Genomic DNA, 17,791 nt, shown 5'->3' with positions numbered 1-17,791 from the left:
GTTATTTCTCTCGTATGCAAAATCAGCCATGGGTAAAGCCATTTCCAAAGTCACTGTGGCAAATTGGATTCGTCAGTGTATTATTCAGGGGTATATATCGTCTGGCAAACCAGCCCCTGTTAATATCCATGCTCATTCTACAAGATCTGTAGCCACTTCAACAGCCTTCTGGTCTAGGGTTCCAGTAGACGACATATGTTCAGCAGCTACTTGGTCCTCTTCTCATACGTTCATTTCTCATTATAAATTAGATGTGATTTCGAGAAGTAGGGCTTCTTTTGGCTCCGCGGTGCTTCGGAATATCCTTCCGTAAGGACCACCCAGGTTCTTATAAGTAGCTGGGGACTCTGTCCCACAGGTTGCAGAGCAAATGAAGTAACTACTTCAGATAAAGAAGTTATGTACTCACCATAACGTTCCATCTGAGTAGGTACTTCATTTGTCTGCAACCGACCCCCCCTGCCATCCCCCGAACCTTTCGGTATTTTCTGATCACCTTTGCAGTTGAAATTTCATGTTTACAGGTTGGTAAGGCAAAATAACCAATCTGAGGTAATGTGGTTGGTAGCAGGGGATTATGGGTAGGGGGAGGAGCTAGGAGCTCGGATCTTGGAGCTTGGTAAGCTGCCGGCTCGGATCCGAAGTCTGATCCGATACCCACAGGTTGCAGACGAATTAAGTACCTACTCAGATGGAACGTTATGGTGAGTACATAACTTCTTTTTAATCAACATAAAGAAGGCAGCCTGAAAGATATTTGAAGAGAAGTACAGGCAAAGGCATCCAAACGTGGAAAATTTCACAATAAAAAATATCACAAAGGCGGAATGTAGAAAAGATTAGTAAAGTAGAAGTTAATAAATAGAAGTTGAAGTTATGGAGTGCCTGCGAAGTGAAGGATTCGATGTAGATGGTCTCACATAGGTTACATCATAGCATGATGGAACGAGTTCCCAAGTAAGGAGAAACAGGAAGATCATGAGATATCTGAAGAAAAAATATGGACATGGGAAAGAAAAAGAGATTTAATATGGTGTAATATCTATGCAAAGGAGAAAGCACAACTAATGGTATTGAAGTGGCTGAAAAACACTAGAAACATGAGCCACAAAGCATCATAGAAATGATGAAGTCTACATCACATGTGATCATCCATTACCAACAGTTCAAAAGATAGATGTTAGAAAAATGGATATAGTGGTCCACGAAAAGAAGACCAAAGTAGCACTGATCATTGAAATCGCCACACCCAGTGACTACAGTGTTTTGCGTACAGAGAGACACAAAGTCATAAAATACCAGGATTTGCAGGCAGAAACAAGAGCAATGTGGAAAAAAAGATATCTAGACAGTTCCAATAGTAGTAGGAACAATGGGTCTTATAAAAAAGAATCTACAGTCATATTTAGATAAGTTACCAATACATGTAACCCTGTAGGAATTGCAGAAGGAGTCATTACTGGGCACATTGCAGGTGCTGCGAAGAGCACTTCCGGCTGACATCAAAGACTGAAACAATACTAATTTCATGAACTTTAATCATACTTTGACTTCAGAATGGGGTCTGTAGATCAATGTATGTATGTATACCTTTAAGAAGCTATCCAAGGGCTTGCACTAGAGCATAAATACTGAGCAGGTGCGAGCCTGACTGCCATTTTGTAGTTAGCTGTTGAGATGTGAACATGTATGTATGTAAGCTCTGTTTGTTAGTTACTTTGTTCGTATTTAAAGATGCTGCTATCCATCCTGATGTGTTTGTATATATTAATCTGAACGAAACCTCTAGCCTTCTTATTATTTGTAATAGAGAAGAACGAGCAACATGTTGTCAGAAGCAGCATGTCTAAAGGACATGAAGGTAGAACCAGCATTTCTAAAAGGGCCTGAAGGTAGAACCGGCATACCAAAGGGGCATGAAACTAGAAAAGGCTTGGTGAAAATGGTATAAGGCACTTCACTTATCCAGATGTTGGTGGAATATATAGCAGTGGACCATCCCAGAAATGTGCATACTTCGTAAAACAGGTCAGAAATGAATTTCATGTATAAAATCATGATCAGCACTATTTCTTTTTCACATAATATGAAACAAGATATACAGAATGCTCTAAGTAACATTCGCATAAACAAATATGCATGATATTGATAAAATATTCGAATTACTGCAAAAAATGTTTAAAATAAAGTCCGATTGCATAAAATGAATAAAATAAGGGAAAACAACCGCATTTTTTGCAAAGCATATATATTTTCATATTAAGCAAAGATATCCGAATTATCAGAAGTGTATACAGTGTTCACGTTTGTGTAGTGTTACAGTAAAGATATTTCGCAAAGTACAGCCATTGCAGAGCATATTTCACAAAGTAAAGTATTTTGAAGAGTTTATTCTGCATTTGAATGTTGTTACAAGCTCCCAGAACATATTTTCAGTGTGTTTGTGTATACTTTGTGGGCATGGCAGACGGATTTCGAAAGCCCAGTGCACTTTTGTTTGACAGTAATACTACTGAGAACTGGAGAGTGTTTGAGCAAGAGTATGACATTTTCATACAGGCTGCATTTTCTGGTAAAGATGATCATACAAAGGCATTTATTCTGCTTAATTTAGCTGGGTCAGAAGCTATAGAAAGGGAGCACTCATTTGTGTATGCACCTGCTGTTTATGCTGGAGAGGGAGAAAACTGTCATATTCTTGTACAGGCTGAGTCAAGGGTCGACCCAAAGTGCTTAAACCCTAAATTTAGAGAAATGTGTAACTCCCAGCCAACTGTTACAGTGGAAAGGCACTTATTTTATAAATGGGATCAAAAGCCTGGTGAAACTTTTGCAGCGTATGTAACTGACCTGAGAAATAAAGCTACAATGTGCAGATTTGCAGACTTAAGGGATGAGTTGATAAAGAACAGAGTTGTGTGTGGCACTACATATGATGCTGAGAGAAAGATTTTGCTTCAGAACAGTGATTTAACTTTGAATAAGGCCATTGAGATTTGTCAGATATACGAGCTCACAGAAAAGCACACAAATATGCTTACAACTGAGAGCAGCTCTAGAAGGCACAGTGATAAAATTTGTGTTGATAATATGCAGCACGTGGTTAAAAGAAACAGGCCCAAGTACATGGCAGCCCCTGCCATACCTACTGGTAAATGCCAGAACTTTCTAGCAAATTCCAGACTTTACACAGTCTCAGTGAAGCACAAGAGTGAGTCAGCACACTGAAAGCATGGGCTCCCACCCACTTTCATTGCCAACTGTCGTGGAAGTCATGAATCTAAAAGGGATACCATATTCAGAAGGGTAGTGTGTTCAATGCTAGCAAAACACATTAAAGAAACAAATGATCAACGCACCTTTACATTTATGGTATTAGGTAAATGTTATGAGAACTTGAGGGGTGGTGACACCAGAGTTCAAACTGAGAACCTGGAGGCTAAATGGATTGTGAGATTAAGAGCTAACACAGGACATGGTCTTAATGACCATGTACCATTGAGACCCATCCTGAAGAACAGACCATTACGTAGGTAGAATCTGTTACATTTATGTGGTTTATATGTATTTGTAATATGCATTTTTTGTAATATTGCTTTTATGAAATGTGGTTTTTGTAATGAAGTTTTTATATATTTTACCATGCATTTTACTGTGGGCTGAATACAATTGTTCTTTGTGCCTTTAAGAGTTTTCTCTTTTTAATCATGTGACTAGCTAATGCTTAGTATAAGAATGGGTGTGTTGACTGCTGCTTTTTAATACATCTGAAGAAGCCTTGTGGTGAAAGCGCTTGTGTGTCTTGCAATAAATCAGCTGAAGAAACTGGAGCCTTGCCTCTGCCTGCTTTTATTCTTTGGATGTGTTTTTGCAGAGGTACCTGGTTACTGTTGGAATTATATTTTGCTTTGCTTACTTTAAAAGGGAAAAATGTTTAGCTTTGGTCAACAATGCCACAAATGTAATCACTTCAAAAAGATTTTGTAACTCAAAAGATGCCCCTCTTTCATTAAAAGGGAACACTTTAAGAAATGAGTCGATCAATTAGAAAGCTATGGAGTAGGCTTGCATGATGCTCTTTATGTTGTGATGATATGTCGGTGCTTCATAAAACAGTTAATACAGTTGTTTTAAGGGCAAAGAATGAACTATTTTGTACTGTTCAGATAAATGACAAACCCACAGAGCTCAAAGTTGATACAGGTTCTAAGTGCAATGTTATGTCTGCAGAAACATTTGCTAAAGTGTGTAAAGGTGCAAGGTGTGCGAAACTTGTTGCTTATGCAGGTGAAGAAATTCAAACCAAAGGCTCAGTAGTGCTTTCATGTTACTTCCCGCAGAGTAGAAGAAGCTACGACTTGTTTTTTTTATGTGGTCAAGCGGCATGTTCAGTCATTATTAGGGCTCAAGGACTCTTTGAAAACGTGTCTACTTTCATTTAATAAGGAAGTCCACCATGTTAGCTTGAAAGATCACTACTTTAATTTTGCTCAGAACATTTTGTCTACATATGTTGATCTTTTCCAAGACAAAATAGGCAAACTTCAGGTTGTGTACTCCATGACGTTAGACCCAGAAGTCCGTCCAGTTATCAGGCTAGTACGTAAAGTTCCAGTAGCCATGCAGGACAGAGTCAAAGCTGAGTTAGACAAAATGGTGCTACAAGGTGTAATTTGTCCAGTGGAAACTCCAACTGAATAGGTATCTTCCATGGTGGTAGCTCACAAGAAAAGCTCAGATGACATCAGAATATGTATTGATCCACAAGATTTGAACAAACCACTAAAAAGACCTCATCATCCAATGTGCACAGTTGAAGACGTTGCAGCCTTGATGCCAAATGCCACTATTTTTTCTGTCTTAGATGCAAAGAGTTCATTTTGACAAATTCAGCTTGACAAAAAATCCTCATTGCTCACTACATGCAGCACTCCATTTGTCAGGTACTGATTTTTGAGAAAGCCATTTGGGATAAATTCTGTAAGTGAAGTCTTTCAGCATGCAGTAGAGCAAATTTTTTCTGGGTGTCCTTGTGCTATCATAGTAGACGACATACTGGTGGGACGTCGTGATGAAGCTGAATATGACAGAAACCTCAGGAAAGTTCTAGAAAGGGCACATCAAGTGAATCTAAAGCTCAGTGCACAGAAATGTAAATTCAGGCTACAAGAATTTCCATTTTTTGGTCATTTATTCACAAGTACAGGCCTACGACCAGATCCTTCAAAACAAACTGCCATTCTTGAGATGCCAGCTCCAGACAATGCTCAAGCCCTGCAACATTTTCTTGGCAAGGTCAACTGTCTAGGCAAGGTCATTCCAGACTTGAGCCGACTTTCAGCTTCAGTCAGAGAGCTGACAGTTAAAGACATGTCCTAGTCTTCGTCAGAGCAACACCAGAGAGCGTTTGATGTCCTGAAACGGAGAATTGTCAGTCTGCCGATGCTCAGATACTTTGATGTTCACAAACCAGTTACTCTTTCCTGTGATGCTTCGAATTTTGGTCTTGGTGCAGTTATTATACAAGAGGATTAACCTGTTGCCTATGCATCAAGAACTCTTACTCAAACTGAACAGCAGTATGCACAGATTGAGAAAGAGCTTTTGGCAATTGTGTTTGCATGTTCGAATTTCCATGATTATGTTTATAGTAGACCTATCCAGTTTGAAACAGATCACCAGCCACTAGTCACAATCCTGAGTAAGCTAATGCATTCAGCTCTAGCCAGACTGCACTGTATGATGCTGAGATTGCAAACATCTTTATCTTACTGATACATTATCCAGATCACCAGAAATACCACTGAACAGGATGACAATCAAGGTTCTCAATTGCTTGATGATTTTAAAGTTATGGAAGTGAGAAATTGTTCTTCCACATGTCTTGAGAGAACATACAGCCACAGATCCAATTTTGCAAAGGCTCAACCAATTTATCAATTGTCTATGGCTGTCAAAGCAATCTAGTTTACCTAGAGTACTGCAATCATACTTTCCATACAGAGATGAGATTTTGTCTGACAAAGGTATCATAATGAAAGGTCCAAAAGTAATTGTTTCAAAGTCCTTGCAACCTCAGTTCATTACTGTCTTGCATCATGGTCACCCAGGAACAGAATCTACCAAAAGGAGGGTGAGAGAGAGTATTTTGACGGTCTGTGTCACAAGACATTGTGAGAGCAGTTTCTTCTTGTTCATTATGTAATAGTACAAAGCCTCATTAATAGAAAGAACCACTTCAGCTTGATCAGATTCCGGAACTACCTTGGTCGACAGTAGCCACTGATATCTTCGAGTGGAATGACATTATTTGGTGTTAGTAGACTCTTACTCCAATTGGTTCAAGATTGACTTACTTCCTAACCTAGCATCTAGTACTGTCATTAATAAGATAAAACATAATTTTGCTGTACATGGTAGTCCACACAAAGTTATTTCTGACAACGACACGCAGTTTACAAGCCAACAGTTCAAAAGATTTCAAAAGAGTGAGACTTTACTCATGTCATGAGTAGTCTAGAGTACCCGCAGTCAAATGGTTTGTCAGAACATGCAGTTGAAAGTGCAGAACAGTTACCTGAGAAGTCAAAACGAGATGATAGTGATGATTTCTTGAATCTCAGAAATATACCTTGTGCTAAACATCTTGGTTTACCTGCTCAGGGACTTTTTTTGAGACAAACCAGAAGCACTTTACCACTCAGTTTTCCATTGTTGGTTCCATGTGTCAAGAACAACAGATAAGTGAGAAACAATCTGTTGAGGAATCACCATCCCAGAAGTCCTACTATGATAAAACCAGTAAACCGCTCAATACACTACGAGAAGGAGAAGTGGTAAGGATGCAAACATCCAGAGGTCATGACCGGATTGGTGTCATGAAGAATATTGGTCCAGAGCCAAGATCGTACATTATAGAATCAGAAGGAGCAACTTTTAGGTGGAATTGGAAGCATTTGAGTCCGAGCCTAAACCACAGCAGATAGCCTGTGAGAGAGATTGTTTATCTCAGAGTGAGTTGTCCAGTGTTTCGATTCCAGAAGAAGTTCCAGAGAACATTTCAATTCCTATAATGAATCCAGAAGTTCCTGATAAGAGTTGTGCACCACAGATTGCACTACTTGCTAAATTTGGTCCCAACTGTTACATTACGAGATATGGTAGAATCTCCAAATCCTGTAACAGATATCAAGCAACTTGGACATGGACATTGTGTTTTGTTTCTGACGTACATAGTAATGCATGCCTAGCTCTGATATTCTTTTGCATGCAGGGCAATCGTTTTACGAGAGAGGATGTAGATCGATGTGTGTGTATATACCTTTAGAAAACTATCCAAGGGCTTGCAGTAGAGTATCAATAGTGAGCACGTGCGAGCCTAACTGACATTTTGTAGTTAGCTGTTGAGATGTGAACATGTATGTATGTAAGCTCTGTTTGTTAGTTTGTTTGTATTTAAATATGCTGCAATCCATCCTGATGTGTTTGTAGATATTAAAGCCTCTGAACGAAACCCCATGCCTTCTTATTATTTATAATAGAGACGAACGTGCGACAGGGTCCATTCCCATCATGGAATTAGGAACCCAAATGATTTGGAGAAATTAAAAAAAAAGATTCTATAGGAATGAGAAGTGTACTAATTGGTTCTCTGACAGAGTAGCTGATACATGGAAAAGACTATCGAATTACATTAAAGCAAGTACTAGTTTGGATATTTTTAAGAGCAGCCTGCACACATATTATGGGAACAAGTGAAGTGATGATGTCAGTCTTGCCTTTATTCTCACTTATGGGTCAGATCCATCTCGGCCTTTTAGAAAAGCTTGAGCCCTTCAGCAAAGCTCGTGGGCATGCTATCTTACCCATAATGCAGTTCCCCAAGTCTCCCAGATCTCGTTTGCTGCTCAGAGAAAAATGTAGTTCTCTCAGGAAGCTCAGGGCTAAGTGACATTTTGTTTATTTTTCTTTTTTCTCTTAGAATTTGTCTCTAGTTTATAGTTTTTTTTAATTCCTTACCCTGTCGACATCCGTTTTAGATAGAGGACATTTTTTCGAGTGTGCATGTTGTTCCCCTTTTAGTCATTCCCCTTCCTACATCCATTAAGTTAGAGGACGTTTTTGTAGTTAGAGTGTCTTTCTCCTCTTCTGTCCCCTTCAATGTCCATTTAAGTTAGAGGACATTCCTTTCTTAAAAAAAAAAAAATATATATATATATATATATATATATAAAATGATTATATATCTAATATAATATATATATATATATATATATATATATATATATATATATATATATAAATAATATCTGTGTGTCTAAATATATACATATATATATATATATATATATATATATAATATCTGTGTGTGTATATATATATATATATATATATATACACATACACACACACATATATTTATATAATACTTCTATCCCTTAACTGCTTTCATGTCCATTTAACTTAGAGGATGTTCTTTTGTATGAGTGTGCTGCTTTGCTATTTAATTTTTTGCTGTAGCTTAAATTTCTTTACCTTTTCAGAGTTATGTCTCAAAAACCAGAAAGTAAACCCTTAGGGTTTAAGAAGTGTGAAAGATGTGGAAAGAAGATGCCCCTAAGCGATAACCTGTGTGCATATTGCTTGGGGCCTTTACACCTTCAAGAGTCATGCTCCATACGCCATGGATTCAACTAAAGGGTTCGTATGGAGTGTAAGAATAAGCTGATTTTAAAAAGATTACTTAAAACTCCTTTTTCTGAGGTGATTTCTCCAGAGTCTACTATTTCTTCTAAGTCTTCTAAATCGGACAAGTCACAAAAAAGGCATTCTTTGACTCTGAAGTCTTCTTCAGAGTTGAAAGATGAACTTCGTACTGTCTGATCCTACAGATTCCTCGGAGCAACCAGTAGTTATTGGATCTGAGAGGTCTTCAGAGCAGCATGAGTCTTTGGTTCCTGTAGAATTTAGATATCAGAGCCATTCTCCGTCATTGGAGCAGATTTCTTCTTGGCTCCCATGTCCTTTCCTAACAAAGTCTAGATCTCCTACTTCATCTACCCGATCTACCAGGAGCTTGTCTAACGATGATCTGGATAGGGTAGTGCATAGGCTTTTGAAGACACCAGCCTTGGCCAAATTGTTATTGGATCCAAACGAAAAGGCATCGGATCTGGCAATTTCCTCCCCATCGGCACCTACATCCCCTCCGATCCAACCCCTGGTTTCTGAGCTGGAAGACTTGGATGTCCAGCTTGTGTCTGTCTCAGATCCAAAACCCACTGATTACTCTGATCTGACGTCTGCGGTGAGTGCTTCTACCCAGTCAGAGCAGGAGATCTTACCAGCCAGGCTCAGAGAGCAGACTGAGATCTCACCAGATCTGCCTCTGCCTCACGGGGCTTCTGCACGGATGTGTTTAGATCCTACCTGTGCCTCAGAGCTTTTATCTTCTGCTCTGGAGATTCCCTCGGCTCCTGCAACTTTTGTGTCAGATCCAGGGAGTTCTTTGGATCAGGGATGGAGTGTCTTCGAGGTTATGAGGAGGGTTATGACTGCACCCCAGTCTGAGACACATTCTATCCCAGATCTTCCTCCCCATTCTGAGCCGGTGACTTCATTTTCATATACCTCTTCCACAGGGCCGTAGAGACCCTAGGCCTCAGGACATCCAGCAGGTGACCCCCCTCTCCTCCAAAACTTCCGCAGATTACCCCACTGAGGAAGTCTATCGAAAGAGGACTTGCAAGAGGAAGCATCTTGACTCCCCAGAGGAGTCAATGACATCAGATACGAACCTCAGTGATGCAGAAGGCTCCCCACAATCACCTCCTGATGATGTCTCCTTCAGAGACATTCTGGAAAGATTAAAGCAGACAGGTGTCTGGCAGTACACATCCCCTTCAGCTGAGGAGTCGGTATACCTGAAGGCTTTTGGGTCTTGCCCTTCCACCTCTTGGGTGACGCTCCTTTCCGATGAGCTTACTGATTTAATCTCTCAGAAGGCTTGGGAGACCCCAGATTCCATAGAACTTGCTCCTAGGAGGCCAGATAAATATATTACTGCCCCTAAAGATAAGCCTTTCCTTAACAAAGGTGTAGCAGTTGATGCTATGGTTGTCGTGGCGGCTACTAAAAAGGAACTGTCTGAGACCTATTCCTATCCCCCAAATAAAAATCACATTTTTTCCTCAGCAACCTTTGCCTTATGGTCACTAAATTACTTGACTCATTTCACTAGATTACAGAAGGACCTGTTGTCCCTGACGCGATGGAAGACAAGGTAATCGCTCAGCTCACCACCCTTAACTCAGTTGTAAACTCCTCTGTGAGACTCATTTCCTATGCAGAAGATGGAACGAGTAGGGCAGCAGGTTCAGACATGTCTCTTAGAAGGCAGGCCTGAATAAGCCTTTGCCACTTTGCGGAGCCCTTCAAGTCTTCCTTCGTTAACACCCCCTTTGATGGCTCTTCTCTCTTTGGGCCCAAACTAAAACAGACGCTCACCAGGTGTGAACAGGAAGGCAAGACCTTGTCTGCCATTGGAGTACTTTTCTCCACACCCAGCAGACCCTTTCCTGAAGGTCAGAGAGGTACTGGGAAGATGTGGTTCAAAAAATTTCAAAGGGCTTACCAGATCACACAGGGTGAAAGTTCCCCCAGAGGCAGAGGGGAACAATAATGGAAGGCACCACCCTCACAGCAAGGGAGGCCTACAGAATTAGGGCTACAGAGAATCTTTCTTTGTTAAGTCCTTTCAGAGCTCCTGAAGGGGTGCACGATTGTCCACCTCTGGAGACAGTCAGGGAAAATTGTCTGTGCACCTTCATACCTGGCTAAAAATAACAAATGACAAATGGGTGCAGAACATAATATCCAGAGGTTATGTCATTCACTTCTCTCTTCCCACTTCCATAAATAAAAGAGTTCCAGATGTTCCACCCAGTCAAAAGGAACAAGCGGCCTTAGAAATTCAGAAGTTGCTAACAGAAAAAGTCGTCCAAGATGTCCCCGCAGACAAGAGAGGATTAAGAACTTACTCAAGATTCTTTTTAGTAGCAAAGAAAACAGGGGACTGGAGACCCATTTTGGATCGCAGCATTCTGAACAAATCTGTCAAAAAGAGCAAGTTTCAGAACATGACACTGCAGTCAGTATTCCCTTTTTTTGGAAGAAGACAATTGGATGTGCTCTGTAGGCCTTCAGGACGCATACTACCATATACTGATGGAGAGGCGGTCCAGGAGGCAATTGAGCTTCCAGATAGGAGCCAGTCACTTCCAATTTCGAGCTCTACCCTTTGGTTTCACTACAGCCCCCAGAGTGTTTACCAAATGCATGTCGGTAGTTGCAGCTCACCTGAGCCACCAAGGAGTCCGAGTGTTTCCATACTTGACCGATTGGCTCATAACCACTCCAACCAGGCATTTTCTGCTACAGGCCCAGGATTACACCCTAAAACTTTGCTCCTCCTTAGGAATTACTATAAATTACAAGAAATCTGCTCTAGAGCCATGTCAGAATTTGGTCTTCATAGGAGCAGAATTAGACACAATAAAAATGATAGCAAAACTTCCACAAGACAGAGTGGATGACCTTCAACATTATCTATGGTTATTGATAAGAAAGAAACAAGCCATGGCCATTGATAAGAAAGAAACAAGCCTCAACCAAACTAGTTCTTTAAGTACTAGGCAAGATGGCCACCTTAATTGTCCTCATTCCCTTGGCTCATCTCATGAGAATTCTTCAGTGGTTACTTGCGGCACAGTGGTCAGTTCTAGAACCTCCAGTGACACACAAGATATTAATAACAGATTCATGCAAAGGGGATCTTCAGTCATGATTTCATTGGGTGGGGGGTGGGGCATTATCTGGGAAGATGGTTCAAGGTACCTGGCATCAGCACTAGGCCCATTTGCACATAAACATCCTGGAGATACGGGTGGTGCTCTTAACGTTGCAAGCCTTTCAGGATGCCCTTCCTCTGGGAAAAATAGCAGTTCGATCAGAAAATATGTCTGCTGTCTGGTACTTAAACAAGCAAGGGGGAACCAAATCTTACCCCCTATGTTGAGAAGCCCTGAGGATGTGGCAATGGGCTAAATCTTCCAATCGCTTTCAGATAGCAAAGCAAATTCCGGGGAGATCCAATATGATAGCAGGCAAATTGAGCAGAGCCATACTATGGCCTCACAAGTGGTCCCTCAATCAAAAAGTTTCTTAGCCTTGCTGCAACCTTTTTCTTTGCCCACCAACACCAAATGCAACAACTACTGTGCTCTAAACTATGCGCTTGTTCACGATTGGCCACAAAGACTTCTTTATGTCTTTCCACTGATTCCTCTAATTCCCAAATTTCTACAGAAAGCAAGTTTGTTGAAGATGACAGTAATCCTAATTGCCCCTTATTGCCCTCAACAAATCTGGTTCCCCTTCTTACAGCCTCATGTTCAGGATGAACCACAGATTCTGGATCCAGCTCCAGATCTTCTGACTCACCCATCAAGAATGGTTCACCCCAGTCTAAACAATCTCAGACTGACAGCTTGGCTACTCCAATTCCCCTGATAACCAGGTTTCCTTCTCCTTCTTCTCCTGTCAGACACATCTTGGTATCTTCTCATAAGTCATCTACAAGAAAACTGTACAAAGAGGAATGGAAGAGGTTTGTTTTATGGGCAAATTCTAATCAAACTGACTGCACCTGAATATTTTATAGTAGACTTTTTGGCTAAACTCTTTAATGAAGGTGCTGCTGGAGCAGCTACTATTAGAGTTCAATTGGCAGCAATTATAGATTTTCATATAGTAGAAAATGGCCATGGAATCATATCAAACAGGCTTTGTAAGGCCTTCTTGAAAAGAACTACACTTCTGAGACCTCCATACAAAGACCCATCTCCACCTTGGGATCTGAATTTTGTTTTGTCATATATCATCTATCTTCCATTTGAAGCTTCTGCTACTTGTGATTTAAAATATATTTCTTGGAAGATGCTCTTCCTACTGGCTATTACCTCAGCAAAGAGAGTTTCAGAATTACAAGCTTTATCAGTCAAGCCATAATATCTGATATTTCATAACGATAGAGTTTCTTTACACACCAACCCATCTTTTCTGCCCAAAATTATATCTGAAAGTAACCTCAATAAGTCTGTTGAGATACCAGTATTCTTCCCAAATTTTCAGAATAACTGAGAATACTCATTGGATTTACTGGATGTTCATAGACAGTTACGTTTCTACTTGCATAGAATTGCAGAATTCAGATAACCAGACCAGCTACTTATGTCTTACTCTACCACTAGGAAAGGCCTATCAGTAACTAGGGTTACCTTATCCAAATGGCTTTCTGAATGCATTTCCTTTATTTAGACTTCTAAAAACAAAACTCTCTCAGAACTTTTCAAGGCTAATTCCACCATCTGCAGCTTTCCAAGGTAGGCTATCTCTGGACAATATCTATGCTGCAGCTACATGGGCTAGCCCTCATACCTTTTTTATACAAGGTAGATTTCGGCTCCAGGACTAGGGCATCCTTTGGTTCTGTGGTTCCGAGGAATATTCTTCTGTGAACCACTCAAGAATCAGGTAGCTTGGGATGCAGTCCCACACGTGAGAATAAAGGCGAGATTGACAGCATTACATAAATAAGTTATGTACTTACCATAACATTCCATGTGTGTTGTCCATCTCTGCCTTTATTCTCACAACCCACATACCATACCCCCTGCCTATACTCCTGGGAGACCAGGTAGAACATTTTTGCTATAATGGGACTTAATAGTCTCAGAAAATGCTGTCTTGTTAAGCTATGATTACCTTGGTTTGTAATATTTTTTAATAATGGGTAAATAAGGTCCGAGGGACTTGGGGAACTGCATTATGGGTTTGTAGCATGCTCACAGGCTTTGCTGAAGGCCTCAAGATTTTGTAAAAGACTGAGACAGATTCAACGGATCGGATCCGACCCATATGTGAGAATAAAGATGGAGATGTACAACACACATGGAATGTTATGATAAGTACATAACTTCTTTTTTTAATATATTGAGAAGATAGAAGGGCGCATTAATGCCTGTGCTTGAAGTATCTGTATGTATGTACATAACACCATTCATCACCTTTCTTATATCTCCCTTTAAAGCATTAAATCACTTAACCTACTGATTTCCTTTTATTACCTCACTTTCTTGTACTACTTAAACTACTATACCTACACTTAAACTACTATACCTACTTCTAATTAGTACAAGCAAATGTCTGTTCCATCACTACTAAAACTTACTTATCTCCTTTAATACCTCATTCTGTTTTATTTCTTAAACTAGTCCTACCTATCTTATATAATTCTCTTCTATCTGTAAAGCCTCAGAACAAGGCTTTTACATTTAATGTTTGTGAATATCAATACAAATTTTATTATACTGACTTATGCTATTTACTCACTGAAACTGCATTATAACATTTGTTTTAGTAAATATTGATTGCATTAAATATGATACCTTGGAGCTTTTCTCCACATGACCTCCACTGAAAAGGGGCACCTGTGCCCAGATAGACTTTCACAGTCAACAAATGTCAATCAATAAATAAATAAATAAGTGAAAGGATTTCAGAATCCTTATTTGCTCTATGTCAGCAGTTCATAGCTGAATTTACATCCACCCCATGTAGGAGGCTGTCTTCTGTACTGTCTTGAAGCTGTTGTTTTTCTCGAAAAGGGGAATGACTTTCTTCATTGTGAACTTTTACATTGAAATATTCACAGAAGTATCCACATTAAACAGTGTATATATAGTACTTTTCTGTCCAGTGAATTGTGTGCTACATGAGAAAGTTGTTAACTTGAAAGTTATAGTTTAGCTGTATAAAGTGTAAAAAAACAAGTTTATGAATAAATTAATTTATGCATTTGCGCTACTGAGCTTATTTTTAATAAACAGTTAATAGTAATGAAACATAGTAAGTAATTTCCACTTAATTTTGATAGCTGATTTTTTAAAAAAAAAATAACTGGCTAAAGTAATTACTTTAACTTTTTTTTTTTTTCATTTTTATAGGCTGCCGAAACTTTTGAGAATGGAGAAATGGGAGCAGAGGTGGTGTCTCCCACAATTCCTTGGGCAGCATTCCCCGGAGGTGCGTGTTTTTGTCTGAGTCTTTACTTTTCACTAGATAGGTTATATTTTTGTAAACATCATGTACTGGTGCTCTTCCAACAACTTTAATTATGTGTATCATTTTGCAGAATGGTCATCAATTAATTTTGATAATATGTGTCACGTTATTTTTTTTTTAAGTTAGATACTTTGTGTTCTTATAGAGCTTCATTAATGGAATAACTTTCTTGGGTGGCATATGCTATGGAACCTTGCTGGCTAGGCTTACATAGGCCCTTGGGCCGATAGCCTAGTACCTACCTATGAACCTACGAGTACATTCTCTATACTGCACTACAGACTGCTGTAGGAGCCATGTTGAAACCACTGTACACATACTGCTGTAAATAATGTCAGAAATGTTGTTTAAAAAAAACATACTGTATCCAGTTTACAAAACATAAATGAGTGTGCTGCATTGTTCATAGGCATTTACATAGACAAGTAGTCCATTGAGAAGCTCATCTATATCATCCAGTATTAGTCACAGATTAATTGCTTCGCTCATTTAGTATATTTGCCCCCACATATCTCATATGAAGCTTTGTAATCACCCATCCAGACCAGTTTTAAGTGTTGCTAGGGAAGTACAATACTTGATATGTAAGGGGACCCTGTTCCAGAAGAGGGAGATGGGTTTGGTACCTTCTGAACCAGCTGGTTCTACTTAGGTGAAGGAGTTCAAAGAGTACTGGATGATTCATAGCATGGCAAGCTAAACAGCAATCATCTCTTAGCAGCCGACATGAGCTAGAGGAGAGGGGATAAATCTTTTAGTGTACCATAGTAGCTAAAAGTGCTAAGACCGAAGAGCTTTTCAGTGAGAAAATGTTAATTTTTCTTGCGCAGTTCTAGGTGTTTAGTGAGTTACATGCGTGAGGAGGAATTACAGACAGTGATGGGCCTAATGAGAGAGGAATAAAATAAGACTTGTATCTTCTTTACTCCTCAAAGAGATATCCTAATGATAAGTTGTGCAAGATTGAATGTGTTTTCTAACCATGTCAGAGATGTGGTGGTCAAAGAAGAGTTTTTTCATTAACATAGATAAACGAGTTTCTGATGACTAGATCAAATAAAGGTTAAATGCTGGCTATGTGGTATGTCAGGTTGATGCTCTAGTTACCAAGGAAACTATGCACCATTTCTTAGAACTGAATGTAATTCTTTAACACACCAAGCACAGTTTGCAGTCAACAACTAATTTGGTAAGCCATAGTCCCTTGATGTCAGCTTTCATGTCAGAGGTTATGCCAGAGATGATAAGAGAGGACAAGAGAGTTCCCTGGTATGGCACCTATATCCCCAGTAGACAGGAGAAGCATGTGAATGCTTTATTTGTGTCATATCATAAGCTTATAATTCCTTGACATGTCTGCAATGTTTTTTTTTTAATTTGAGGTAAACATGGCTAAGATTAAAATGGTTATTGGGCTGATAGCCTAGTACCCATCTATGAACCAATGAGATGGCTCAGGGCAAAGGTGTGTGGTACACCTGTAGTGATGTTTTCTGTGTAGACCATATACCATATCAGTATGGATTCTGTCAGGTAGCCAGTTAGCTATCCTGAAAGCTATTCATGGATTAGTGTTTAGCTGAGAGAGTTTGTCAGCAAACCTAGCATGAAGTTTTTGACAAGGTCCAGTTAGGCAGCATGGACTGCATGCTCTTTATCTAAGAATTTGGTAACCTCTTAGAAGATTTCAGTAAATTAGAGGAAATATGGTCTATATTTTACAAAGCTGAACTGGTGTTTAACCAAGAAATATAAAATATGTATATTGCTTATTAGTTCAGTTTTAATAAATTTCATACCCTGGCAAATAATACCAATGACAGTAATAGTCCTGCAATTTCCAGGGTCAGTACAGAGGCCACATTTCTGCAAGGGCACCTAGGGGGATGTAACCATTGAGAGGTGGTACTTTGCACTTTTCAGCAGAAATACAGGGATTTTCTAAAAACCCATGCAAATGGTATTTTTAATTTTGGAAAGTGCCAGAAGGAGTTGGTCAACAGTGATTTTTGTATGGCAGTGTAAGGGGTATGGAAGGACAGATGGGCTGAACTTGGAAGCGACTTCCTAATACCTCTGAAGAAGGCCTTATGATTGTCCTTTGAACTGGCTGAAACCCTACTTTCTTTAGTTTGCCTTACATTTCCTAATTGTAAGCTTGGAGAACTTGCTGAATATAATTCAATTCCTTTTATAATGATGAAGATAACAAAAAAAGCTTTTCATTTTTCTTATAGAGTTGGTTGATAAGGGAGTTCCACCATATAGGTTTAGTTTTAAACTTGCTATTATATTTGAGTTGGATGGGTATAGACACCTCAAAGCATCTGTCTAAGAGGGAATAACATTTAAAGGAGAAGGCAGCAGCCACAGATGCAAGGTTTACTAGGCAGTAATACCATTTATGAGCTTATTAATAAAATCAGTAATTGGTCATTGAGTAATCCTTGAAAGTAGGAGTTATTAGGAGACATGAAGCAGGTTTTTAGGGATAAAGTCACACTAGGGAGGGGATAGCAAGTGTGCTGGTTAAATTAGAGGATACCTTAGTGAGGACAAAATCTGGAATGAAATGAACTAAGATTTTTCACCATCCCATAGGCAATTT

At 39.4% G+C, this 17,791-nt stretch overlaps 1 protein-coding gene across 1 annotated transcript in view; it reads left to right on the top strand.

The window, feature by feature from the left end:
- The window catches only part of CCDC91 (coiled-coil domain containing 91), a 1,729,462-nt gene that overhangs the window by 243,162 nt on the left and 1,468,509 nt on the right, over nt 1–17,791 (top strand). The window contains exon 3 of the mRNA XM_044088193.1: nt 15,066–15,144. Coding sequence (XP_043944128.1) covers nt 15,066–15,144 — 79 coding nt within the window. The remainder of the gene's footprint in view (nt 1–15,065; nt 15,145–17,791) is intronic.

The sequence above is a fragment of the Protopterus annectens genome, chromosome 11.part0, assembly GCF_019279795.1.
Source record: "Protopterus annectens isolate FY-2018-M chromosome 11.part0, PAN1.0, whole genome shotgun sequence".
NCBI classification, from domain to species: domain Eukaryota; kingdom Metazoa; phylum Chordata; order Ceratodontiformes; family Protopteridae; genus Protopterus; species Protopterus annectens.
Note: the sequence above shows the minus strand (reverse complement) of the source record. Positions and strands in the feature narration are given on the sequence as shown.